Source organism: Malus domestica, chromosome 15 (assembly GCF_042453785.1).
Source record: "Malus domestica chromosome 15, GDT2T_hap1".
NCBI lineage: Eukaryota > Viridiplantae > Streptophyta > Magnoliopsida > Rosales > Rosaceae > Malus > Malus domestica.
In genome coordinates this window covers 53,076,332-53,102,975 of record NC_091675.1, presented here as the reverse complement: position 1 = coordinate 53,102,975, position 26,644 = coordinate 53,076,332, and the positions used below count along the sequence as shown (strand labels likewise).

The 26,644-nt window shown below is 38.6% G+C and overlaps 4 protein-coding genes across 4 annotated transcripts; 3 read left to right on the top strand and 1 right to left on the bottom strand.

Moving 5' to 3' along the window:
• Positions 1-15,061: 15,061 nt before the first annotated feature.
• Positions 15,062-16,413, top strand: LOC103429697 (protein ANTAGONIST OF LIKE HETEROCHROMATIN PROTEIN 1-like). The gene is made up of 2 exons (XM_070813058.1): positions 15,062-15,356; positions 15,470-16,413. Exons 1-2 carry the CDS (start codon positions 15,062-15,064, stop codon positions 16,411-16,413), a joined length of 1,239 nt encoding a protein of 412 aa, XP_070669159.1.
• A 318-nt stretch (positions 16,414-16,731) lies between these two features.
• On the bottom strand, positions 16,732-17,695 carry LOC139192009 (uncharacterized). The gene is made up of 2 exons (XM_070813057.1): positions 17,405-17,695; positions 16,732-17,262 (listed from the first exon to the last, which is right to left on the bottom strand). Exons 1-2 carry the CDS (start codon positions 17,693-17,695, stop codon positions 16,732-16,734), a joined length of 822 nt encoding a protein of 273 aa, XP_070669158.1.
• Positions 17,696-18,622: 927 nt separating this feature from the next.
• On the top strand, positions 18,623-19,518 carry LOC114821446 (receptor-like cytosolic serine/threonine-protein kinase RBK2). Its single transcript, XM_029093562.1, has 4 exons — positions 18,623-18,702; positions 18,828-18,945; positions 19,208-19,360; positions 19,471-19,518. The coding sequence occupies exons 1-4, from the start codon at positions 18,623-18,625 to the stop codon at positions 19,516-19,518; spliced, it is 399 nt and encodes a 132-aa protein (XP_028949395.1).
• Positions 19,519-22,639: 3,121 nt separating this feature from the next.
• LOC103416385 (PTI1-like tyrosine-protein kinase At3g15890) lies at positions 22,640-25,920 on the top strand. The gene is made up of 8 exons (XM_029093561.1): positions 22,640-22,883; positions 23,097-23,204; positions 23,589-24,101; positions 24,412-24,575; positions 24,834-24,901; positions 25,026-25,146; positions 25,597-25,749; positions 25,861-25,920. Exons 1-8 carry the CDS (start codon positions 22,640-22,642, stop codon positions 25,918-25,920), a joined length of 1,431 nt encoding a protein of 476 aa, XP_028949394.1.
• The last annotated feature ends 724 nt before the right edge of the window (positions 25,921-26,644 follow it).

The window sequence follows — 26,644 nt, the reverse complement described above, 5'->3', positions numbered from 1 at the left end:
CCGACTACAATTCCCCATTGCCTTTGGGCTTTGCATGGCAGCCACACAACTGTACAAGCTGCTAGAGCTTTCTAGCACATGATTATACACACACATCCACCGACTTAATAAGATAATGCTAGAATTATCTAGCATATTGACATGTCTGCATACTACACCGACTTTAGTACTTGGATTTGTGTGGAATGGGCTGGGGTTGGGCTCTTTTAACACTCCCCCTCAACACCAGCTCATTCTTTTCTCCATGCTGAGTTGACGACGAAACTTTTCAAACTTGCCAGTACTCAAACCTTTAGTGAACAAGTCCGCAACTTGGTCATCTGTATTGATTTGTCTCATCTCAATCTCTTCTTGCAAGACCTTCTCTCTAATGAAATGATAATGTACCTCCACATGTTTAGTTCTTGCATGAAATACTGGATTTTCCGCCAAGCGAATTGCCGATTGGTTATCACAGTACAATGGTACTGGATAATCTACTGGTTGATGTAGATCACTCATCAACTGTACCAGCCATGCATTCTCTTGAGCTGCCATTGCTGCTGCTCTATACTCAACTTCAGTGGTTGATAATGATATCGTCGGCTGTCTTTTGCTACACCAAGAAATTGTTTCGGAACCAAGCTTAAACACATACCCAGTTGTTAATCTCCTGGTGTCGTGATCTCCTGCATAGTTAGCATCACAGTAACCAACTAACTTGTAGTCTTCACCTTTCTTGTACAAAAGACCATAGTCAATTGTACTCTTCACATATCTCAGTATTCGTCGAACTGCTTCCAAGTGAGGCTTCTTTGGATTTTGCATGTACCGACTCATCACACCAACTGCATAAGAAATGTCAGGTCGAGTCAAGGTTAAGTAGATCAGACTACCTACCAATTGTCGATACATTGTTGCATCTTCCAAATCCTTTCCTTCATGTGCACACATTTTGGCATTTGGCTCTATCGGCGTCGAAATCAACTTGCATTCGAGCATTCTAAACCTCTTCAACAAATCTTTGGCATACTTCTGTTGACAGAGAAATATTCCTTCTTGTGTGCGATCAACCTCTAGACCAAGGAAGTGCTTGAGTTGACCAAGTTCCTTCATCTGGAAACGGACTGATAAATTCTCCTTCGTCTAAAGAATTTATGCCTCATCATCTCCGGTTATGATTAAGTCATCCACATACACTAGCATGATAGCTAGCTTTCCTTCATTGGCTTTGACAAACAGGCTGGAATCTGCAAGTGTTACTGAATAACCACTTTGTGTTAGAAATTCAGCAATCTTACCATACCACGCCCTGGGTGCTTGTTTCAATCCGTAGAGTGCTTTCCACAGCTTACACACATATTCAGGATGATCTTGGCTCTGAAATCCCATTGGTTGGATCATGTAGATCTCCCGATCCAGCTCTCCATGAAGAAAAGCATTATTCACATCCATCTGCCACAGATTCCAGTCTTTGTTGGTTGCAAGTGCAAGTAGGACTCATACTGTTGTAAGTTTCGCCACTGGACTAAATGTTTCATCATAATCTAGTCTGTACTGTTGAGAGAAACCACGAGCTACCAATCGTGCCTTGTACCTCTCGATTGACCCATCTGGACGGCGCTTTATCTTGTAAACCCACTTGCAGGATATGGGTTTCACATCTCTTGGCTTTGGCACGATATCCCAAGTCTGATTTTGCTGAAGTGCATCGATCTTTTTTTTCATAGCTGTTGTCTACTCAAAACTCTGCGATGCTTCTTTGAACGTCTTAGGCTCTGTTGCTTCTTCAATTATGGCTGCATTGGCGTATTTAGGATTTGGCCTTCGTGTTCTTGTTGACCTTCGGAGTTGAGATTGTGGAGTTGACTCTTCCATTTCACTAGGCCCACCTTCTTCGTTTGGTTGTTGATACACGTCAGTTTGCTAAGGATTCTGAGCCACTATTTGTTCAACATCATCGCCATTTGGATCTCATGCTTCATCTGAACTTGGTTAGAGTTAGATAGTATGCTCATCTATCTTCTATTGCAGGTTTTCTCCAAATTCTCTGGAGTCTGGTAGCACCTCCTTCTCTGAGGACCACCAAGAAGACGCTTCATCAAACATCACATTTCGTGAAGTGTAACATCTTCCACTTGTTGGATCGCAACATTTCCACCCCTTTCTTTGGCTGTCGTATCCCACAAAGATACATCTAACAGCTTTCTTGTCAAATTTGCTCCGTAAATGATTAGGAACAAATACATAACATACACAGCCAAATACTCGAAAGTAGCTAACTGTAAGTTTCATGTTCCATAGTTTCTCAAAGGGCGAAACAAATCCTAACCTCGGTTGAGGAAGTCTGTTGATCACAAAGACTGCAGTCCTCATTGCTTCAGCCCAAAACCTTCCCGGTACGTTCTTTGCATGTAGCATACTTTCACAAACTTCTGCAAGATGTCGGTTCTTTCTTTCATCTACACCATTTTGTTGCGGTGTGTTGGCACACGTGTATTGATGACGTATTCGGTATTCCCTTAGGTATTAAGAGAACTCACTTGAGCTATATTCTCCTCCATTATCTGTGCGCAGGCAACGGATCTTCTTTCCCACTTCTCTTTCGGCTGACTCTCTGAACTCTTTAAACTTTGAGAATGTGTCAGATTTTTCTTTCATAAAGAAGACCCAGACATACCTTGAGAAGTCATCAATGAATGTCACCATGTACCGCATACCACTAATTGACGGTTGCTTAACTGGTCCGAACATATCAGAGTGAACTAACTCTAATGGTTCTCTTGCTTTAAACTTCGATTCCTCATATAGCAATTGGTGTGCTTTACCATACTGGCATCCCGCACATACTGTGTCTGTTCGCACGTCAAGTTGAGGAAGCCCCTTAAGCATCAACTTTTTCACCATCACACTTAGCTTGGAATAGCTAACGTGACCTAACCGCATGTGCCATAGATCTGGTGTCTCATTTTTCCTTGTCCTATCTACATATGTAGATTCTGCTGACATTACGTAGATTGACTCTAATTGTCGCCCCTCCATTGTTGGTATTTCTGAGATTTTGAGGTTACGATACACCTTCACATCTTGTGGACCGAACAAGACATAGTGGCCTGATGATGTCAATTGAGCCGCAGATAGCAAATTTTTTTTCATTCTTGGAACATGATAAACATCTTGAAGTGGCACCTGGTTAGAATTATATTGACGCGTAATTATCGTCTTACCGATGTGAGCTATCGGTAACTTTGAGTTGTCGGCTGTCATTGACAACGGGCGACAGTTCGACAACAATAAGTTCAGGATGTTCTGCTCTAAGTTCAACATCAACTTATGTTTTGCCTCCCCAGCTCATCCCCAGTCTAATGGACAAGTTGAAGTCATCAACAAAATAATCAAGCGAATTTTGAAAACCAGCTTGGATAAGGCTAAAAGTTGTTGGCCAGAATTTGTACCCCAAGTTCTTTGGTCATACCGCACTTCGTATCAAACATCAATAGGAGAAACCTCATTCTCACTTGCCTTTGATATAGAGGCAGTTATCCCAGTTGAGCTTGAGCAAGCAACGTTCCGAGTCCAGAACTACATGCAAAGCGAAAATGACAAACAAGTTACCCTCAACTTAGATCTAGTCGAGGAACACAGAAACCAGGCTCACTTGAGGAATGTCGCCTACAAGCAGCGCATCTCCAACTACTATGACTCAAGGGTCAAACCTCATTCTTTCAAAGTAGAGGACTGGGTATTGAAGAAAATATTACTCTGCGACAAAGTCTCGAGTGAAGAACACTTAGTCCAAACTGGGATGGACCGTTTGAAGTTGTTGGCATCGGTCACCCTGGCTCCTACAAGCTTAGAAGCTCTGATGGCAAAACCCTTGGCCATCCATGGAACGCTGATCACTTGAAGTTCTGTTACAAGTAAACTCACATTGTACAAGTGTTAAGCTTCAACCGTTCGGCATCCTATGTAATGAATACTATTTGGCATGAATTCAATAAAGAAGTGATTTAGACAACTCGGTCCTAATCCTCTTACATACCTAGCAATGAAACACTCGGGTTCCAAGCTTCAACATGAATGCTTCCAACATGAAACAAAGTCTAAGTATATGTCAACAAGACTATACAAATAAACGAACAGCTTCACAGTATATTCGTTCAATCATACATTCCAACACATTCATACATAAGCTAACTGTGCTTTGAAAGGGTTCAACATACTTTGTGTCATTTGACACTTGCTACAATGTGCATAGACACCTTGCCCTTATTCTCACTAACCAGGTGATGAAATGTATAACCCGTACTCTCCTTCATGCCACCAACCAGGTGATGAAATGTACAACCCGTACTTTACTTCATGCCATCAACCAGGTGATGAAATGTACAACCCGTACTCTAATATCATTTGGCAACTGGCCACTCATGCCGCCAACCAAGTGAAAAAGGAACTCATCTTCATGCCACCAACCAGGTGATGAAATGTACAACCCGTACTCTCCTTCATGCCACCAACCAGGTGATGAAATGTACAACCCGTACTCTAATATCATTTGGCAACTTGCCATTCATGCCACCAACCAGGTGAAGAAGGAACTCATCCTCGTGCCACCAACCAGGTGATGAAATGTGATGAAAGGTGATGAAGGAACTCACTTTTGTACCACTAACCAAGTGATGAAAGCAACTCACCATTCATTCCACCTACCAGAAGACGAGTCGTCCAACTTGTACATATGAACTCCTAGCATTCACAAATAATCAAAAACCCTCAAGCTTGACAACTCAACTAGGGGAGCATTTACGCTCAACAAGAGTTATAGTCACCAACAAAGTCTTATTGCAAGCCAACAACAATTTCAATGCATGGCATACGAAGATCAAGCTATTCAGCCCTCTTGCATCTGCTTCAGACATTTCCCCTATGTAACAATGCAAACACTACAACTTGTAGAAAGCTTCACACACTCTTAATCAAGACAGTGTGAAGCAAAACCAATTTATGGTGCCAACAAGAGCTTCATCAAAAGAGTTCAACCACAATTCTCAAAAGCTTCACACACTCTTGATCAAGACAGTGTGAAGCAAAACCATTTTATGGTGCCAACAAAAGCTTCATCAATAGAGGGTAACTACAATTCTCAAACCTCCGAAGCAAATTCAATTTATATGGTTCATCCAAATCTTCGACTACTACAAGGTGTGGCTTGCATCACAATTTCTTGCTCAACAGTATGGAAGCAAAATTTGTATATGTTGTCTCTCCCACATTTTCAAATCTCTAGTTTCCCAAAAAAGAAAAAAAATCGAAAAAAAAATGGGAAATTCAACAAAGCTTCATTAATGGAGGACAACAACAAATTCTCAAAAGCTTCACACTATCTTGATCAAGATAGTGTGAAGCAAAATCAATTCATGGTACCCAACAAAAGCTTCAACTCCAAAGCTTTACCTACAAAGCTTCAACTCCAAAGCTTCACCTACAAATTCAAAGCTTCACCTACAAAGCTTCAACTCCAAAGCTTCACCTACAAAGCTTCAACTTCAAAGCTTCACCTACAAAGCTTCACACACTCTTGCTCCCTTTGATACTGCACAAACAGAAAATTACACATGATATTGTAAAATTGAATCACAATAATGGTGAACAATTTTAGGTAGGTTATTTCTTAATAGAAGGAAAGCCAATATTAACTTTTATAGGTATATAATAACCATTTACTACCCTAAACACTACCATGTACATCACGTGTTTTTATGTAAGTGGTGGGAAATTTTATTTTTTAACTTATTAACTTTTTAACACACATATCACACTATTTATATAACGACACGTGATGTACTATCCCGTGTGACGGTCACATTGAAAAATCTCTCCTACCACATGACCCTTTAATCACTCTTAGTTAACTGAAGCATCAAAGAATCTTTGGCTAGCCCCAAAATGTATTCTATTAAATGGTGTCAAGTAAGGGAGGGGCTTTTAAAAGATTATATTTTTAGACTTTTAAGAATTTTAATTAATTATGATATTACTAATTGCATATTTATTCGCAAAGATTACATTATACTACCCTCTTGCCACACGTATATGCGTGTGGCAATTGACATTTTTATATATCTTTTATTTAAATAATTAATTTACATATTTTTTGAAAAAATTATTTAAAAAAAAAAGAAGAAATGAATTAAAAATGTGAAACCACCCACTAATGTGGGAGGTTTTGTTTTTTTTTTTCTATAATTTTAAATATTAAATTCATTCAAAATAAAAATATGGTTAAATACTTTAGCTTCTTTTGGTTCAATTGTAATTTATGAAATTCTTAAAGGACAATTTATGGTATTTTGAATGTTTCACCATTTTAGGGTACTCACTTTATATATATAGATGAAGTTTTGTTACTTTAGAAGCTTGGCTACTAGCAAGACACCTCCTTGGTCAACTCCCTCGACCGGAGACTTGGGGGACTCCTACCATATGCTACTGCACCTTAATACTCGGAAGTCTCACAACCACTCAGTGACTTGGATTTTTTAAGTCTCCAACTGAGAAGTTTTCCTCACTCGGGAAATTAAGGAAACACTACCTCAAACTACATGCTTCACTCACAAAGCTTCAACATACAAGCTTCAACAAAAGAAAAAATTCAAAGAACTTTTCGAAGAAGGCTTTGGTGTATTTAACACAATACGTTGAAATGAAGCAAAGTTTATTTATTGATATCTCTGATAAGTTACAAATAGGTACATATACATGAGTCAAAATAAACAAACAAGATGGAGCCTTCACAAAGGTTGCTTAGGAGAAGTCTCAGCAGTCGGTAGAGCCCCAAAAAGAGAAGGCACCGGAGGGTGGTTATTTAGAGCCTCAGTACTGGACAGAACCTCAGAAAGAGGAGGCATTGGAGGTTGATCATTTGGAGCTTCATTACGCGGTACAGCCCCAGAAGACGAAGGCAATAAATGCCTTTGGAACAAACCCACAAACCTCTAATGATCAAGTAAAATCTGACCATCAGATTCCTGCATCTGGTCAAGCTTCCTCTTCATGTTTGTAGCATAGTCATGCGCGAGCCTGTGCAACTGTTTATTCTCATGCTTGAGCCCTTTAATCTCCTATTTGAGACTTATCACTTCAGCCGCCAATGATTCAACTTGGTGGGTTCGAGCAAACAGGCGTTGGGCCATATTAGACACAGAACCTGCACACTGAACACTGAGAGCCAGAGAATCCTTAACAGCCAACTCATTAGACCGTTTGGAAAGTAGTCTGTTATCTTTGGGAGTGAGAAGGTTCCTGGCCACCATCGCAGCGGTCATATCATTCTTCATCACAGAGTCCCTAACGGTAAGAAGACCAGTAGGGGATAAGAAAGATGGGCGTCATATGTTGTCTTGAGAAGGCATGGCTGTCTCTTCACCAAAGTTCAAGTCAAAACGACGGTCGAATAAGCTAGACATTCTCAGAAATGATGAAGGAGAAATGAGGTGCAATAAATCTCTGAAGTAAGGGGAAAATTCCTACAAGCAATAACTCTCTGAATGTACTTCTTGCACACAATTGGTGCCCTTATAAAAGAAAAGGGTAACAGGGCCGTTGGTTTAAAAATCGAAGAGGCACCACTCTCCGGATTTCGAAGAGGCACCACTTTCTACACGCAACATCAGCTCATCGGGTACCACAGATAACTTTGCCAAAGATCTCTGACAAAGTTTAGGCACGAGAATTTTGAAGTTCCAGCTACCTTACTATTACCCACAAGGATAAAGGAATAGCACCACTACTTGTTAATTGGGAAATCACTATACGGGTCAATTATGTCCTCCATCGCAAAGCAGACTTGCAAGAATGCTTAATTTTTCCTCATCTCCAAGGACATACCTTCAATAGATCTACTTGTTCAAAAATTGAAGAGGCAACGCTTTTTCGAATTCCGAGAACCAGATCTTCAACAAATTTACTTGGTTTAAAAATCGAATAGGCAATGCTCTCCGCATTTCAAGAGCCAGATCTTCAACATACCTTTTGTTCAAAAATCAAAGAGGCACCGCTCTCCGAATCTTGAAGACCAAATTTCCCTGGATAAAATTTTTCGACACTTCTCACACGCAATGTCAGCTCCTCGGATACCACAGAACACTTTATCAAAAGAGCTCTAACAAAGTTAAAAACACGTGAATCTTGCAACTCCCACTATGTTGCTATGGCCGAGAAGGGTAAAGGAACAGGATTACTACTTGCTATTGGGAAATTCCTATATATGTCGACCTCCCTCCTCCACGAACAGGCAAACCTGCAAAAATGCTCAACCCTTTCTCACATTCGAGAAGGCACCATCAACATAACCTCTCGAAATACTCAACTTTATTTCCCCCCGATGATACCTCAGCAAATAAGCCACACCAAGAACAAGAGTATCTCATATCATCAGGGTCGGAAGCAAGAGTATCCCATATCATGCTTTCCCCCTGTCCTTGTCTTTGTCCTTGTCCTCACCTGCAGGACAAGAAGAAAAAGAGCAGTCAGTCAGAACCTGAAATCAAACTTCCGATCTAGAACTGACTGCCTGGAACCTTTGCCTGGTTGCTTACTTAGCATTGCTTTCGAGTACTCATCCTCAACTGCTATCAAGGTCATGAATTCCTCCGGCAAATACCTCACGACAGTTGATCAGATATTGGCTCTTTACACTGAAGCTGTCAAACATGGATGAGTCGCTGTGAAGGAATGTTCTGGAGGACCATTTAAATGCAAAGGTTGCCCATCACTTCTGCCATGCAAAAGATTGAAGCAGAAGGTTCAATAATGAGCTGAAACAGATCACTACAGCACGACGCATTTCCTGCAGAAGCGCATAATCCAGATAGCGGAGTCTAAGCCAAATCCAAGCTTGGCATCACTGCCCTATCCGAAGAACTCGAAAAGCTTCAATAACCTTTCACTAGCACCGCGCCGAAGAGCAAAACCTCGCCATACCATATTCACTACTTTGTCAACAGCAAGAGTATCCCATATCACCAGGGTCGATCATACTCTAGATTTGATGGACTTGTTTTGACCCTCAAATTCTTGAGTCGACTCACTAAGGTGTCGTGAGCTGCACGTGCTGATTCACCACCCTTGAATCAAATCCTTAAAGATCAAGCCACCAACGGCCCTTGAAGATATCACAAGCCCGATTCAAGATCAAATGTCCACCACCCTGAATCAAATCCAGTTCAAGATTAAGTCTGTGGAAAGTCCTTTGGAGGAAACTAGAAAATCCTCCAGCCCAGTTCAAGAATAAGCTTGTGGAAAGCTACTTTTTTTTTAAAAGCTAAAGTATCTCATATCACCTCTTCTCCATTTGCTTCTCCTTATCCTTGTTGTTGTTTACAACACAAAGAGAAGGAGAACAATCAACCGGAAGCCGAAGTTGAACCTCCGATCCTGGGTTGCTTGCTTGGAAGTTTGACTGCTTACCTTGTCTGTCACCTCTTTCGGCAGATCTCCTCGCTCAGAGACTTGGGGGACTCCTACTATAGGGTTTGTATAGACTTGACCAAGCCCGAAACTACAAAGAAGATACCACATCTACCTATGAGGTGGAGGCAAGTGAAAATGATACCACACTTCGGCACTTAGAAGTTTCGTGATTACTCAGCGACTTGGATCTTGCAAGTCCCCAACCCAGAAGCTTCCCTCACTCGGGAACTTAGGGGAGCACTGTTTGTACCATACTTGATCAATCTCGAAACTACTAAACACCGGTCAACATTATACCGTCAAAGATCCAGAAGAGTTTCCTTCCAACCAGGAGGCCAATCACAGCACGACACGTATCAACACCGGAGGCCAATCACAGCACGACACGTGTCAACATCAGAGGCCAATCACAGCATGACACGTGTCAATGTAAGAACAAAGCTAGAAACTCTCTTCTATAAATAGGGATCATTCTCCCACAATAATCTCTAATGTCATTTGTACTAAACTATTCACTAGAACTCACAAAAGGAGAGCTTGAACCTATGTATTTGTGTAAACCCTTCACAATTAATAAGAACTCCTCTACTCCGTGGACGTAGCCAATCTGGATGAACCACGTACATCTTGTGTTTGCTTCTCTGTCTCTATTCATTTACATACTTATCTTCACTAGTGACCGAAGCAACCAAGCGAAGGTCACAAACCTGACACTTTCTGTTGCCCAAAGTTCTCACTGATTTTGTGCATCAACAACTCTGGTATTGGTCATTTTGCAGTTGGTTATGTTGATTCAGATTATGCAGGTGATATGGATGGAAGGAAGTCTACTACAGGCTATGTGTTTACTATGGCTAAAGGGCCAGTTTGTTGGAGGTCCATTTTGCAGTCGTATGTTGCCTTGTCCACTACAGAGGCTGAATATACGGTAGTTGCTAAAGTTATAAAGGAGGCCATTTGGATACATGGGTTGATTAGAGATTTGGGAGTTGATCAGAAACAGGTGGAGGTACATTGCAATAGTCAGAGTGCCATTTATTTGGCTAAGTATCAGGTTCATCATGCGATGACCAAGCACATAAATGTGCGATATCACTTTGTGCGTGAAGTCGTTGGTGAATGAGAGATCATTCTCCAAAAGATTCCAACTAAAGACAACCCCGCTGATATGTTGACTAAGGTTGTTGGTGTAGCCAAGTTTGTTCATTGTTTAAACTTGGCTCACATTTTGCCTATATAAAGAAGGCGTTGAGCAGTAGGAGTTTTGGAGCATTTGGCTCAGCATGAGTTGTTCTCTTGCTAGTGTTTGAGAGTAATTTTTGTGTTGATTGTGTTGGTTGGCTTATCATGGCGTTTTCGGAACTTGGCCAAGGTGGAGATTGTTGAATTAGTGGCCAAGTGGCCAACTTTTGATTAAATAAAAGAAAAAAAAGTTGGACAACATCACTATGTCCCTTCCTTGTTTTGGGAAGAAAAATAAGGCGCCTTGTCTAAAGTACTTTTTATTTGGCCCTTTGTGAAAGCCACGGGATAGTGGCTAGGTTTTAATTAAGGCAGCAGTTGCCATTTGGGAAAAGTAGCAGAAGAAGAAAGGCAGCCGAAGTAGAAGAAAACTGAAGGGAGCAGCAGAAAGAAAAAGAGAGGTACGCAGCTCCCATATAAGAAAGAAAGGTGATTTTCTTTTTTGGTTAGTTCTCACTCAATCAAAGTTGGATTTGTATATTAGCTTTGAGCTTCGTATAGAGAAGAAATTATTCATTATATTTCTCTCTATTTGTTTCTTTGGCGTGTGAGAGCTATTGGTTGTATTGGGGTTTTGGGTTGTGAGCTTGCCAACACTTTGTAAACTCCCATTTGGTTGATAGTGGATTATTGGGTGAGCTCTTACTGTTCCGAGGACGTACTCCAGTTACATTGACTGTTGAGGAACCTATTTAAAATCTTGGTGTCTTTAATATTTTGTTCTTGCATTCCATTTGATATATTTCCTGTGGGTTAGCTTGAGTTGGTTCCAATTGGTTTGGTGCTATCCTAGCACAACATACAGGAAGCGTGGAAGCCGTCGAATGGGCTCTCAAGTATGTCGTTAAACCTGGTGACGTCTTACTTATTTTAGGAGTTTTCACTGATCACCCTGCCAAGAAGAACTCTTGCTTTCCGGTTAAGTTGCTCATGGGTCTTGGCGCCATCTCTGGAATATGTAAGTTTTTATTTTCCGGGCGATATTTTAATTAATTTAATCAAAGTTACGGTGAGGGGAATTCAAAACTTGGCTACCCCCAGTTCTGCTACAGTGCTACGTATGTACATCTTAAATATCTGTTGGTTTCTTTGCTTATTAATACTATATATATCCTAATATTTACCAGCGTATGTTCTGCAGATGAGGCCTTAGAATTCGTTGATCACGAAGAAGTGGATCCTCTCGAGCTTGAAGAAGAATTTGAGCGAAAAAGAGAAGAATACCGGAGTATCCTCCAGCCTTTATATCGTCAGTGCTCAAAGAATGAGGTTGCTGTTTTTTCTTCTTATTTACCTTTTTACATGTCAGTTTTTGCATATGTTACGAATATGTTATTAATACAATGCTAAAAAACTAGGATGTACTGTATATATACAGGTGAGTTTGGTGCTTAAACTTGCAGCCGGGTTTTGTCCAGCCAGACTGGCAATCAAGGAATCACAGAACCTTATTACACGTTAGATCATATTAGACAGGTATGCCATAGGCTCACTCATATATAGTACCCCGGTGTTCTTCTCTTCTACCTCTATTTTTCTTCTAAATTTTTTTGTTCGGTTGTAAGTCACTTTAAGAAATCGAAAGTTTATCTACGAGGACATGCAACGTGCAATATTGCAGTAGTAAAGGAAAAAGGTTATGCTAGCTTGATGCTATCGAATGATTCAGTAACTCCTGAAGAGCATCCTGGGGAAGAGAATAGTAAAGGTTTCAGTGCTTACGAGTTAAGAAATAAATGTGCACCCGCGCCATATCCTCACAATCCTTGTTTCTATCCTCTGTCTTGGAGAAGTGGTTTTCCTCGAGTGTTTTCTTACACCGAATTGGAAGTGATAATTAATGAACGGCTTTGCTGATGATAACATTAAAGCAGTTGTGGATGGCATAGCAATTCATCAGGGAATATTACAAGATACACCTGTTTTAGTGAAGTCTGTACAGATAACAAACAAAGGTTTCCGGTCAATCCCAGAGATCCTTTCCCGGGTGCGCCACCGCAACATCTTGAACCTTGTTGGGTACTGCAGCACAGGCGTTTCTGCGTTCTTGCTTTTCAACTTCCCTTGTTTGGGTACCGTTGAAATGAATTTGCAATGTAAGAACGACTACTTCTCTAACTGATGCATCCTAGTTTTCGAAAGTCTTGGTTTAGAACTTTAGTAGTCAATGAACTCAAAAACACACTCGCACGTGCACACATGTATTCCTTACCGATTATTCATCTTAAAATAGTTGATTGGTAAATAGAAATCCCTTCTATTATCATGAGCCGCTTGGTGTCCTATTCTTTTTTGGCTCATTTTTAGTTATGCCCCCTGGAACTTCATTTTGATCTCAATTTGCATCCTGTAACTCAAAAGTCACGCACTTTACTCCATGAAACTCAAAATTCGTTCTACTTTGATTTGTGGAATCTCTCTCTTCTCTCATAAACTTATTGGTCGACTCCTAAAACATATGTGGGACCCAACACCTAACAAGACAATGTCACATATGCAATAAATTTGATTATAAATCTCCATTATGCATTAACATTCAACAATCAGATAATATTAAGTTTAAAAGAAATTGAAGAGATGAAAAAATCAAAGAAGAAATTGATTAGCCTGGCACACCCAAATCAAACTCCATAAGAAATTAATAGATCTAAGGTAATGTGCAGCGAATTTTGAGTTTTATAGAGATGGCTTTTAAGTTTCAGGGGGCAAAATAGGATTAAAATCGAGTTTCAGGGGGCAAAGTGAAGCCAACTTGAGTTTCAGGGAGTAAAGTGATGACTTTTGAGTTGCAGGGAGTAAAGTGAGATTAAACTTGAGTTCCAGATAGCATAGCTAAAAATAAGTCTTCTTTTTTTTAGGCTTCCAAAACAGACTACATTGTTTTCAGTTTTGTTCTTGTTGGTATTCAAAGTTTACTAACTCAATACCAAAATATGTGGGTGATAAGTTTACAAATTCTATCACACCCCTCACTTTGCACTCTCAATAAAATTGGACAAAAAGAAAAAAGAAAGGAGGGAAGCAACAAGCTTCGGCAAACAATGCACTTTGATATATTTCAAAGAGTTTCCAAACTCAATTGTTGAAATGGAATGGGAATTGGAATTGGAATGATATTCTAAAGCCTAGCAACAATACAACAACATGCAATGAATGATGGTGTTCACCATCTTTACACCCTTTCATATATGCACCAGCTGCTAGACACTTTCACACACATGCTTTGCATCCTTCCAGCTTGTAATCACCACCTTTTGGTCATCACATGGCAGCAAGCATGTTTGTAGTTGCCGAAAATGTGAATACAACCTGTAAAGCAACTAACAGTTAGTAGCAACCATTTACAACCTGTTTTTATTTGAATTTCCAACAGTTCTTGCATAGAATAGCATATTCAAACTGAGCTCTATCAGTTTGTAGGTGATGGGTTGGCCGAGAAATTGGAGTGGGGAGCAAGGTGGTCTATCGCTCTAGAAATAGGCGGAAGCTTACGCTATCTCCATGAGGAGTGTGTTGATGAACCAATTGTTCACAAAAATGTTCGTGTTTCCAGCATTGCTCTCTCTCATGGTTACTCCGCAATGGTAAGTTATTGAAACCGGTTTGTATGGATGGGTTGTATGTATGAGTTGTCATTCTCACTTTAGTTAAGTCATAGGCTAAAGTCACTTTTATAGCTTGTCATTCACCTTACATTAACCTTTCTTAGTAGCTTGTAAAAGCTTCTTTACTTGTAATTTGGTTTTTTGCTTTTCCACTTGTTAGGGCAGATTTTAGGGATTGTGTTTGTGTAGTTATCCTACAATCTATTGTAGCTTTCTTTTGGCTCTCTATAAGACCATCTCCAACCCTTGGGCTAAAAGCCAAATTTTTTAGCCCGGAAAATTTGGCTTTTAGCCCAGAAACATCTTTTCTGCTCCAACCCTTCTGGCCTAAAATTTTACCTCGGAATTATTAAAGAATGAACTTAGGCTATTTTTTTTCTTAAATCAATTTTAAAAAAAATAAATAAATATGTAGATTATTGTAAATTAATTTTATGAACATTTTAATCTAAAAAAATTTAAATTCCGATAAATATTGAAAAATCGTTAAATTTTTCACAAAGCAAGCTACTTTCACCAACCTTTAAACTTTCACCAACCGTTCATCTTTCACCAACCGTTCAACTCCAAACTTTCAACTTTCACCAACCGTTCAACACAAAATTTTCAACTTTCACCAACCGTTCATCAATCATCCTCAATATAAACACAGGTCCAATATTAGTTGATCACACAATCTTTCAACCTTCAATCATCCTCTATATTCACCAATCTTTCAACTTTCAAAGAGTTTTTGTTTCCTAAAAATTCTCAATATCTCATCAATGGGTGATAGAAGCAGGCATAGCAGGGCAATGGAGATGGCACAATACCAAGCAAGGCTTGACATTAAGGATTTAGAACTGATCAACGCCGAAGCTGAACTTGTAAACTCGTTTATGCAATATGAGCACCATGGCGAATCTAGCCATCGTGGTTCTGCCACGGGACATTCATTCTTGCAGCGTGATAGAGAAGAGTGTCATGACCAAATGATGAAAGATTATTTCATTGAGAGGCCGAGATTTCCTGCTCATGATTTTCGAAGGCGGTTTCGGATGATGAGAGAACTTTTTGAAGGCATCTTGAACGCAGTTGTCAATCATGACCACTACTTTACAAGGAAGATAGATGTCGTAGGCCGACAAAGTTTATCACCTCATCAAAAGTCACATCTGCATTTCGAATGCTAGCTAATGGGTGCTCTGCTGACTTAACTAACGAATATTGCCAACTTGCGGAGAGTACTGCTATTGAGAACCTGAAGCGCTTCTGTCAAGCAATTCAAGCCATCTATGGAGCCACATACCTCCGCAAGCCAACTCATGAAGACTTGAAAAGGCTTCTACGCAAGGCAGACAAAAAAAGCTTCCCGGGCATGATAGGAAGTCTCGATTGTATGCATTGGGAGTGGAAGAATTGTCCTACTGGTTGGGCTGGCCAATTCAAGGGTCGTCATAACAAGCCAACCATCGTGCTGGAGGCTGTGGCATCTTACGACACATGGATTTGGCATGCATTCTTCGGCTCTCCCGGATCAAACAACGTTATCAACGTTCTTTGGTCTTCTCCTCTGTTCGATGAGGTTGTGAATGGATGGGCACCAGAATTTCGATACAAGGTAAATGGTAATATGTATGAGCTAGGTTACTACCTAACTGATGGTATTTATCCTAGTTGGTCTACCTTTGTCAAAAGTTTTTCTCATCCCGATAGTGCAAAGAAGAAATTATTTTTGCAGAGGCAAGAGTCTTACAGGAAGGATGTGGAGAGAGCATTTGGGATCTTACAAGCTCGATGGGCCATTGTTAGAGGGCCTGCACGATTTTGGCAACCCAAAGACCTCCATTCAATCATGATGACGTGCATAATTTTGCACAATATGATTGTGGAAGATGAGTACATCGAATTTGAAGAAGATTCAGACGAAGATGTGGATGATGACCAACCAACACATGCGAGAGTTATTGCAAGAGATGTTGAATATCTCGCTCCAACCACATATGAGACCCGACATGATAGGGTCACCTTGGGTGAGTATATGAGACGTTTAAATAGAATTCAAGCTCCTCAAATTCATGACACACTCCGCAAGGATTTGGTTGAGCATGTGTGGCGCCGAGAAGGTGAACGTTGATGATGTTGGTTGAGCATTTATGTAATAATTTTAAGTGTACTATGTTGTTATTTGTCTACTACGTTGGATAATTTATTGAATGGAGGTTGAAATAATAAGTACAATAATAAGTACAATAGTTATTGAAGACATCTAGATTAAATAGAAACAATAATAATAAGACATAAATTTAATAAAGTACATAAACCACATAATAAACAACATAATAAACAACATAAACTTAATACAAATGACAACATAATAAACAACATAAACTTAATACAAACGAAAATTAATAAACTTAATTAATAAAGCACATAATTCATACACTACATAAACTTAACAATCATATCCACCATCTTCACTTGGTGATGGACTTCGTTGAAATGTTGGGATATAGGGTTCAGAGGATTCATCATCTTGAAACATACTCCTTGAGGCAGACTTTCGCATAATTTCCTTTTGCTTATTACGTAAGAACTTCTTCCTCTCTGGAGTGTATTTGCTGAGGTCCTTCATCATGAATTCAATTTCAAACCTATTTTCCTCCCTATCCGAGATTTCCTTCATTTGCAAACGCAATCGGGCCGCTTCTTCTTGGCTAGCGCTATGAGTTTCGTGCAATTTTGCAATTCCGGTAGCAAAGTCTCCACTCGTCAAATCTTGGGACTTCCCTTTTCTCTTTGCTTCCTTTTGCTTATCTCTTCCCGGGGGCCTTGCTAAAGAAGGAGATGGGGTCATTTCATCGACACCTTCATCGCCACCTTCATTTCTCGGTGCGGCTTCACGTTGAAATAATCTTCCCCATTGTTGGTCTGCATCAGTTGCCCACCTTGGACAATCCTTGAGGACGTCCCAAGCATGTTGCAACTTAAAAACTTGAATTTTTGGTGTTACTCTTGTCTTGTAAATTTCCATTGCTTTGTCACCCTATGCAAAAAATACATAAAAATAATTAGTTGCAAAATAATATTATGTACATGACAAATAAAATATCAAGAAAAAAACTCACAATTTCTATGGCGCTCCTTCCACTAGGCATGCCAACCATGGCTCTCTCTAAGCTTCCCTTCCATAAAGTGCATGCTTTGTTGATAGTCTTCCACCGATCATAAACACCACCACAGTCTCGCCCGCTGCCATTGCAGTTTTCTTGAAACTTTGCAATGATTTTATCCCACAAAACCTTTTTATTTTGATTTGTGCCAACTGCACCATCTTCACTAACAGAAACCCATGCCAAGCATAAAGAAACATCTTCCTCAAAGGTCCAATTACGACCTCTAACATGCTCTCTTGCCATGTTGAACAATTTGGAAATGGAAAGAAATGATAGAAAGATAAATTGGAAGAATTGTAGGAGAAAATTGAATTTTGTGTGGATGTTTGAACAAATACATAGGTATTTATAGAGTTTTTGGGTAAATTTTGTGTTAAATAAATTTATTTAATTGTTTTAGCCGTTGGATTTAAATTTGGGCCGTTAGATTTTTTTTTTACCGTTAGATTTGAGTATATTCAATCTCAACCGTTGGATTCAATGTATTTTAAAATAACATATTTTTTAAAAATAAAGTTTGAATATGGACCGTTGGATCAACCAACGGTCCTTAAATGATGCCCGTCTGATTTTGAAAAGAGCCGTTGGGCTCGGATGAATGGCCGACAAGGCCTGAAGCTGGGCCCCCTTCCTGTCGGGCTCCGGTTGCAAGTTGGGGGCGTGGGGCGCGTGCGCGAGTCCACGGGCCGAGAGTGGCCCAAAACTGGGTGAGTCCACGCAGCTGGGGGGGGGGAGGGGGGAATTTGGCCCCACTTCAGCATTCCCCTTTTAGCCCAATATTTTAGCTTGGGTTGGGGGGTGTTTGGGGGAAAATTTGGGCTAAAATTTTGGCTTGTAGCCCAGGGTTGGAGTTAGTCTAAGAGTTGCCTTCACTCTCTTGTAATCTTCATAATGAAATATACAACAAATATTGAAACCAAAACTCAACATAAGTACATCCTGATACTTCATATGCATATGGGAACAGAAAAATGGTCAAATTATGAGCCAATATAACAAAAAGAAATGGAAGTTCGATAGACTTTGTTCAACGAATTCAACTTTGTTGATCTCATAAATATGGTTTTACAATAATTACAAAATTGGATGAGTTAGTATTGCACACAACTGAGTTTCTTACTGTCATGCTCTTCGACTTATTCCCTATAACTGAATACCAGGTTTTGACTGATGTTCTTCAAGCTCTGCAACTTCATACGTGCTGAGTGGCTTAATGGTATTTTCTCCCCGACTAAAGATTTGATATTCAAGTAAGAGATCTTCGTAATTATGTCTTACATATATCCTGCATAAGCATTTAATTTAATAGGAAAGAAATGTAAAGAATGTTTTAATCCATATTCTCATATAGCTGCTGATTGAAAATTTAAATTAGATACGACGAGAGCCATTTTGGCGACGTATATGATTATGGGAAATTCCTACTGGAGCTTATTACTGGAAAGTGTGTAAGGCCCGTTCACGACCAAGGGAAGGACCCCATGATTGAATGGGTAAGATCTCTCATATGTCCAACCTAAAGCCAGTGATTCTGGCTCAAATGTGACTGGAAAACTTCAAGGACAATTTCTTCTTTTAACTGGAATTGCATCTTCAAAACTGTATCCTGTAACATGTTTCTCATTTGACAAAAAACTCTGAAGCAGGCTACTAATTGGCAAGGACGTGGATTTAATCGTTAAGAAAACCGTTAAGTCCTTTTCTTTTGGTTATCAAGTAGAAATTTGCAGCCTGATGAATGATTTTTCACAACAGGCACTGCCACTTCTAGAAAATAGTGAGTTACGTAAACTGATGGATTGCAGATTGAAGGAAACTGCTGGTGATGCTAGGATGGTCCGGCATATGTCTCACGCTGCGCTGCGCTGCCTAAAAGTTGATTCAGATCACAAACTGTCTATAAGTGAGGTAATTTAGTGTTTTCTTAATTAACTGAATCAAATGCTGTTCTAATTTTATTATCAAATGCATTTCCATTTCTATACACTGCTAATGCAGAATTTGTGTTTTATTCACAGGCCATAGCCATTGTTCGAGGTGATGAACTTGCGATTTCCAACCACTGAAAAATGAAATTAGTCGACGAGTTAAGAATTTGTCTTGTACAAAGTTAAACAATGTGTCTATGATGTATGATAACATGGCTAGTTAAACGCATTCTACTAATTGCTTAGCTAGCAACTTGTAATGATCTTTTGAATAATGGCACTGTTCTTCAATATTTGTTTTTAACTGTTTCTTTTTAGTTTTCGAAAATTTCTATCTGTTAATTTAAAAAAAAAAAAAAAAAAAAGCTTGTCCTCGACATTAACCTGTGTTGGTACTTACCTAGCGAAAAATTCGGTGTTGGATCATCTAGCTTCCAATCACGAATGCTTCTCGCAAACACTCACCAACACGAACCAACACGAACCTTAAGGCAACTTTTGTGTACTTCTCTGAATGTTGGCTACTACAGTCACCCCTCCAACAACAATTTCGCCAGTTATTACAAGGCAATGGGACTAGAGATTGGTTCTGATGGTTTAACTAGCAGGTCATGTTCAACCATAAATGTCTTACAAAAACGAAAATGCTTGCACCCTCAAACTACTATGGCCTTGTTTCTACTCTACTGACAAAATAAAAGAGCATCAATATATAGCCCAGGGCTGTACACATGCTTAAACATTTAATTAATAGAAATGGCTAAATAAGTACTAAACTAGCAAAATATTAATAACTGAATTTGATTCATCGGCAGATTGTAGATTTCTTATTTTTAATCTAGGAGAAGTTGAAAGGCCTTCAAACGAGATCAAACCATCCAGGAACGGAGCCAGAAATTTCTTCTAGTGAGGGCAACCGAAAACAACTAAGAAAACCTTATTATAAAATGGTTATACGCAATATGATATTAAAGATAATTTCAAATGATGATGTATCACAATTCCAATGTTATAAAAATTTCAATATAGTAGTGGAAAGTGGCAAAGTGATGAGAAAAATTATAAGTACATGATAGGCGGGAACAGGGTTTTTTCGGTTTGAATGACAGAACAAGAGCACTATTGCTCATATAATATTTGATATGAAGTATAAGTAGAATGAATATATGTTGGATATTAGATACATATATTTTCTTTAAAGATAACTCGTGTATATTATATAATTGTAGTTTGTAACTAAACAAACGAATTACTTGAGTGAGGGCAGCTACCCCCAATGAGCCTTCATTGGCTCCGTCCATGAGACCACCTAAACTTAAGAAACTCAAAAACCCTAAAATAAAAGGAAACCCATCGAATTTTGAGAAAGATACAGAAACCCTAAAACTTTTTTTTTTTTTTGTCAAACTAAAACTAATTAGTTAACTTATATCAAACTGAAAGGATGGAAAACAAGGTATTCCTTTGAGTCTGTTAGGTTTGGTGACTGGTGCAAGAGGGAGGTTGCAGAGGCCGGCGGAGTGCGTTCGGGTCCCTTCTGGGTATATTTGAGGAACTAACACACAGATTACAGAGTGGTGAGCTAGTGGAGGACAGAGCAGTGGAGAGAGTTGCGGACGGATTTTTCCCGATGAAGAAACGGGCGAGATGGAGGCTCTCTCAAGTTTTGGGCGGTAGAGAGATGATGACAATTACTATGGTAGATCGAAAAAAAAAATAATGCTAAAGAGATTAAATTTGTAGATAAAGTTTTGAAAACTAAAGGACATAGAAGTTGATAATTAGTTTATTATTTAAACATTGATAAACGTGTTTATTCTCATTGATAACATATCATTTAATTTGCAAATTTAGTCTCCAAATTTAGTCTCCAAATTCAATTTTAGGTGACTGAAGCTAAACACCCTTAAACTAGTCCATATCATTTTCAATAATTGTTTTTAGCGGGTTTTGGCCTAGTCCCCCCGTTTGTTCTACTTTTCCTTTTTTCTTCTTATTATTAATAAATTCTTGTAGAGGGGGGATGGGCGGGGGGTTTCTGGGTGCAACGGTCCTTTCTCCTTTGGGAGAGGGTTGGTACCTCGCACGCGACTGTTGACGAAGAGCTAATCTCGCCTAATCCGTCTCTACAAAAAATTTAAAAAAAAAAAAAAAAAAAAAAAAAAATAGAGAGACTAAACTTTTAAACCAGATTTGCAAACCAAATGATATGTCACCAATAAGAAATAAGCACGTTAATCATCACTTGAGAAATAACTCAATTATCAATAACCATATCATTTGGTTTACAAATTTGGTTTAAAAATTTGGTATCCCTAGCATTACCAAAAAAAAATATACAAACGCATTATTGTTTAGTTTTAAGGTTATTAAGTTTAGGAAAACCAAATTTAGAGATTAAGTTTAAAAATTAAATGATGTGTTACCAATAAAAATTAGCACGTTTATCAACGCTTAAGTACTAAACCAATTATCTACTTTCATATTCTTTAATTTTCAAAATCTTGTCTATAAATTTCGTTTTCCTATCATTATCCTTTAATTAATGTTTTAGATGGAAACTTTCTAGACAACCTTTATCAGTATGGTGTCATGTTATCATTGGGAGGTGATTTTTTATATGTACTAAACAGTATTGTATTTGTAATGAATTGAGGGTGTATTATACACACTTTACGAGCAAGCAGTGAGATAAGTTCCAAACAGAACTCATGAAAAGAAAAAACCAACAGATCCTCTCCGGACACTTTTGGTGAGGATTCTGAATATTAGTAAATCGTATCAGTTTATTATACATCATGCGATCAATTTTTCTCATATATGTTTTTGTTTAATTTTAAATAATTTATAGTCGCACGATGTACGATAAACGAATACGATTCATGGACCCTGAGATCCTCACAAAAAGGATCCGACAAAGATCCGACAAGGATCCAGATTCAAGAAAAAACAAAGAGAGCCAGCCAGCATTATTACAAGAAGAAAATAGTTAAGGCCAAGAAAAATATTCCTTTCTTTCAAAAATGAAAAAAATTTAGAAGCTGATGCTGATAGCCTCATCATTGCCAACGATAATAACTAACGAATAACTGACGTCAACCATTTCCTTGGTCGGCTTGGTCTTCTTGTCAATGACGAAATCATCCAAGTCCGGCAAACAAACCCCATATATATCAGACGATAAACAGATTTAGAGCAACACTAAAACCCCCTCTGCTGATCACAAGCAAAAGCTCTCCCTAAACAGTAGCTAAACACAATGAAAAGAGAAAGGGAGATGACTGGTTTGCAGTTGCAGTCATCCCAAAGAGAGGCCGTGATAGTGGCTGTCGATGCAAATAGGACTAAAGGAAGCATGGAAGCCGTGGAATGGGCTCTCAAGCATGTCGTTAAACCTGGTGACATCTTCCTTGTTTTAGGAGTTTTCACTATTGATCACCATGTCAAGAAGAACTCTTGCTTTCCGTTTAAGTTGCTCATGGGTTTCGGCATCTCTGGAATACGTAAGTTTCTTTTTTCTCGACAGATATTTTAATTAATCTAATCACAATTACAGTGGGGGGATTTGAAACTTGGCGACGCCGAGGTGTGCTTCGTGTATATCTGCTTCGTGTGTGTGTGTGTGTATATATATATATATATCTAATATACGTGTTGGTTTCTTTGCTTCTTACTACTATATATATGCCTAATATATACCAGTTTATGTTCCGCAGGGGAGAGAATAGAATCCGTTGACCACGAGGAAGTGGATCCTGTCGAGCTTGGAGAAGAATTCGAGCGAAAAAGAGGACAATACCAGAGTAGCTTCCAGCCTTTATATCGTCAGTGCTCGAAGAATGGGGTAGCTGTTTTTTCTTATTATTTATCTTTTTATATTTCAGTTTTGGCAAGTGTTATGAATATGTGTTACCATGCTAAAAAACTGTGGTGTAATATATATATATATATATATATATATATGCAGGTGAGGTTGGTGCTTAAACTTGCAGCCGGGTTTTGTCCGGCGAGACTGACAATTAAGGAATCACATAACCTCAATACACGTTGGATCGTATTAGACGGGTATGCCATAGGATTCTCTATAGTACCCCGGTATTCTTCTCTTCTCCCTCTATTTTTCTTTTAACTTTTTTTGTGTTCGGTTGTCAGTCACTTTAAGAAATGGAAAGTTTTTCTACGTGGACATGTGACGTGCAATGTTGCAGTGGTAAAGGAAAAATATTTTGCTAGCTTGATGCTATCGAATGATACACAGCTTGCTGAGATTTGTCCGATCAAGCCAAATTATGATTCAGCAGATCCCGAAGAGCATCTTGGGGAAGAGAATAGTAAAGATTTCAATGCTTGCGAGTTGAGAAATAAATCTGCACCCGCGCCATATCCTCAGAATCCTTGTTGCTATCCTCTATCTTGGAGAAATGGTTTTCCTCGAGTGTTTTCTTACAATGAACTTGAAGTGATAACCAATGGCTTTGCTGATGATAACATTTTAGCAGTTGTGAATGGCATAACAGTTCATCAGGGAATATTACAAGAAACCCCTGTTTTAGTAAAGTCTTTAAAGACAACAAACAAAGGCTTCTGGTCAGTCCTAGAGATCCTATCCCGGGTGTGCCACCGCAACATCTTGAATCTTGTTGGGTACTGCAGCACAGGCACTTCTGCATTCTTGCTTTTCGACTTACCTTGTTTGGGTACCGTTGGAATAAACTTGCAATGTAAGAACGACTACTTCTCTAACTGATGCATCCTATTTTTCAAAAGTCTTGGTTTACAAGAACTTTAGTAGCTAGTTTTGACGTCAATGAACTCAAAACACACGCACATGCGCACACATGTATTCCTTACCGATTATTCATCTTATCATAGTTGATTGGTAAATCGATATCCCTTCTATTATGAGCTGCATGATGTTCTTCTTTTTTTTCTTTTTTTCTTTTTTGTTTCGGACTTCCAAAACAGACTACATTGTTTTCAGTTTTGTTCTTGCACAGAATAGAATTCAAACTGAGCTCTATTAGTTTGTAGGGGATGAGTTGGCCGAGAAACTGGATTGGAGAATGAGGTGGTCTATCGCTCTAGAAATAGGTGGAAGCTTGCGCTATCTCCATGAGGAGTGTGTTGATGGACCTATTGTTCACAAAAATGTTTGTGCTTCCAGCGTTGCTCTTTCTCATGGTTACTCCGCAATGGTAAGTACATCCTGATACTTCATATGCATAAGGGAACAGAAACATGGTCAAAAGTTATGAGCCAATATAACAAAAGAAAAAATGGAAGTTCGATAGACTTTTTACAACGAATTCAACTTTGTTGATCTCTTAAATATGGTTTTGCAATAATTACAAAATTGGATGAGTAGTCTAGCACACAACTGAGTTTCTTACTCATCATGCTCTTCGACTTATTGCCTATACCTGAATACTTGGTTTTGACTGATGTTCTTCAAGCTCTGCAACTTCGCATATGCTGAGTGGCTTAAGGGTGACATTCCCCCAACTAAAGATTTGATATCCAAGTAAGAGAACTTCGTAATTCTCTTATATATATCTTGCATAAGCATTTAATTTAATAGGAAATAATTGTAAAGAACATGTTTTAAACCATATTCTTATATACTGCTGATTGATACTTTAAATTAGATACGACAAGCTCCATTTTGGCGACGTACATGATTATGGGAAATTCCTACTGGAGCTTATTACTGGAAAGTGTGTAAGTCCTGTTCACGACCAAGGGAAGGACCAGTCCATGATTGAACGGGTAAGATCTCTCGTATGTCCAACCAAAATCCGGTGATTCTAGCTCAAATGTGACTGGAAAACTTCAAGTACAATTGCTTCTTTTAACTGGAATTGCATCTTCAGAACTGTATTCTGTAACATGTTTCTCATTTGACAGTAAACTCTGAAGCAGGCTATTAATTGGCAAGGATGTAGATTTTTTTTTTTTTTTTAACAAACGATATTATTACTATTAAGAGGAAGGAGGTGGGCTTAGCCTCACAATGGGCTAGCAATAATATGATTCAAACTCGTCTTTGGCGAGAATTGAACCTAAGACTTCTCACTTACAAGTGAAAAGGAATACCACTGGAGCATAGTACTAAGTGGCAGAAAGGACGTAGATTTAACCGTTAAGAAAAACGATAGTCTTTTTCTTTTGGTTATGACGTGGAAATTTGCAAGCCTGACGAATGATTTTTCACAACAGGCACTGTCACTTCTAGAAAATGGTGAGTTTGGCAAACTGAAGGACTCCAGACTTAGGGAAATTGCTGGTGATGCTAGGATGGTCCGGAATATGGCTCACGCAGCATTGCGCTGCCTAAAAGTTGATTCAGATCACAAACTTACTATAAGTGAGGTAATTAGGTGTCTTCTTAATTAACTGAATCAAATGCTGTCCTAATTTTATTATCAAATGCTGTTCTATTTCTATACACTGCTAGTGCATAATTTGTGGAATTTTTCACAGGCCGTAGCCATTGTTCGAGGTGATGAACTTGCGATCTTCAACCACGGAAAATTGAAATAATTCAACGAGATTAATAATTTATCTCGTACAAAGTTAAACAATAATGAGTCTATGATGTATGATAACATGGCTAGTTAAACGCATTCTATTGATTGCTTAGCTAGCAACTTTGTAATGATCTTTTAAATAATAGCACTGTTCTTCAATATTGTTTATAACTGTTTCTTTTTAGTTTTTGAAAAGTTTTTATATCGTATTTTAAAAAGGGAACTTTAACCAAAAGCTCCCCGTACGATTTACTTTAACGAAAAACCACATTTTTACACTAAAAAGTCAATCATGTTACTATTCATTTTACCCTTTATATTGATGTCATGGTCTAAAATATCCATAATATCCCGATATTTCCATCGAAATTTCCGTATTTTTGGATTACCGATATTTCCGATATCATCGATATTTTAGACCTTGCAGTCACTCATGTATCTTACCATGCAATGTATAAAGTGTAAAATATTGTACTAATTCATTATATATAAATGATTATGGTATGTTTAAACTTCTTTCATTAATTACTACATCTTTTTTACACTCACAATGTTTGTCAGCTCGCTATATAATCAGCTTAAATCAGTTATATCTATCATGCAATACATTTCCTTCCAATTTTTTTGTAATAAACTAATAGATAATTGACTAAATAAACATCTTGCAAAGTTTCAATAAAAATTTCCAAGTTTTTCTTACAATTTCTAAGGTTTTTATTCAATTTTTATCAATATCG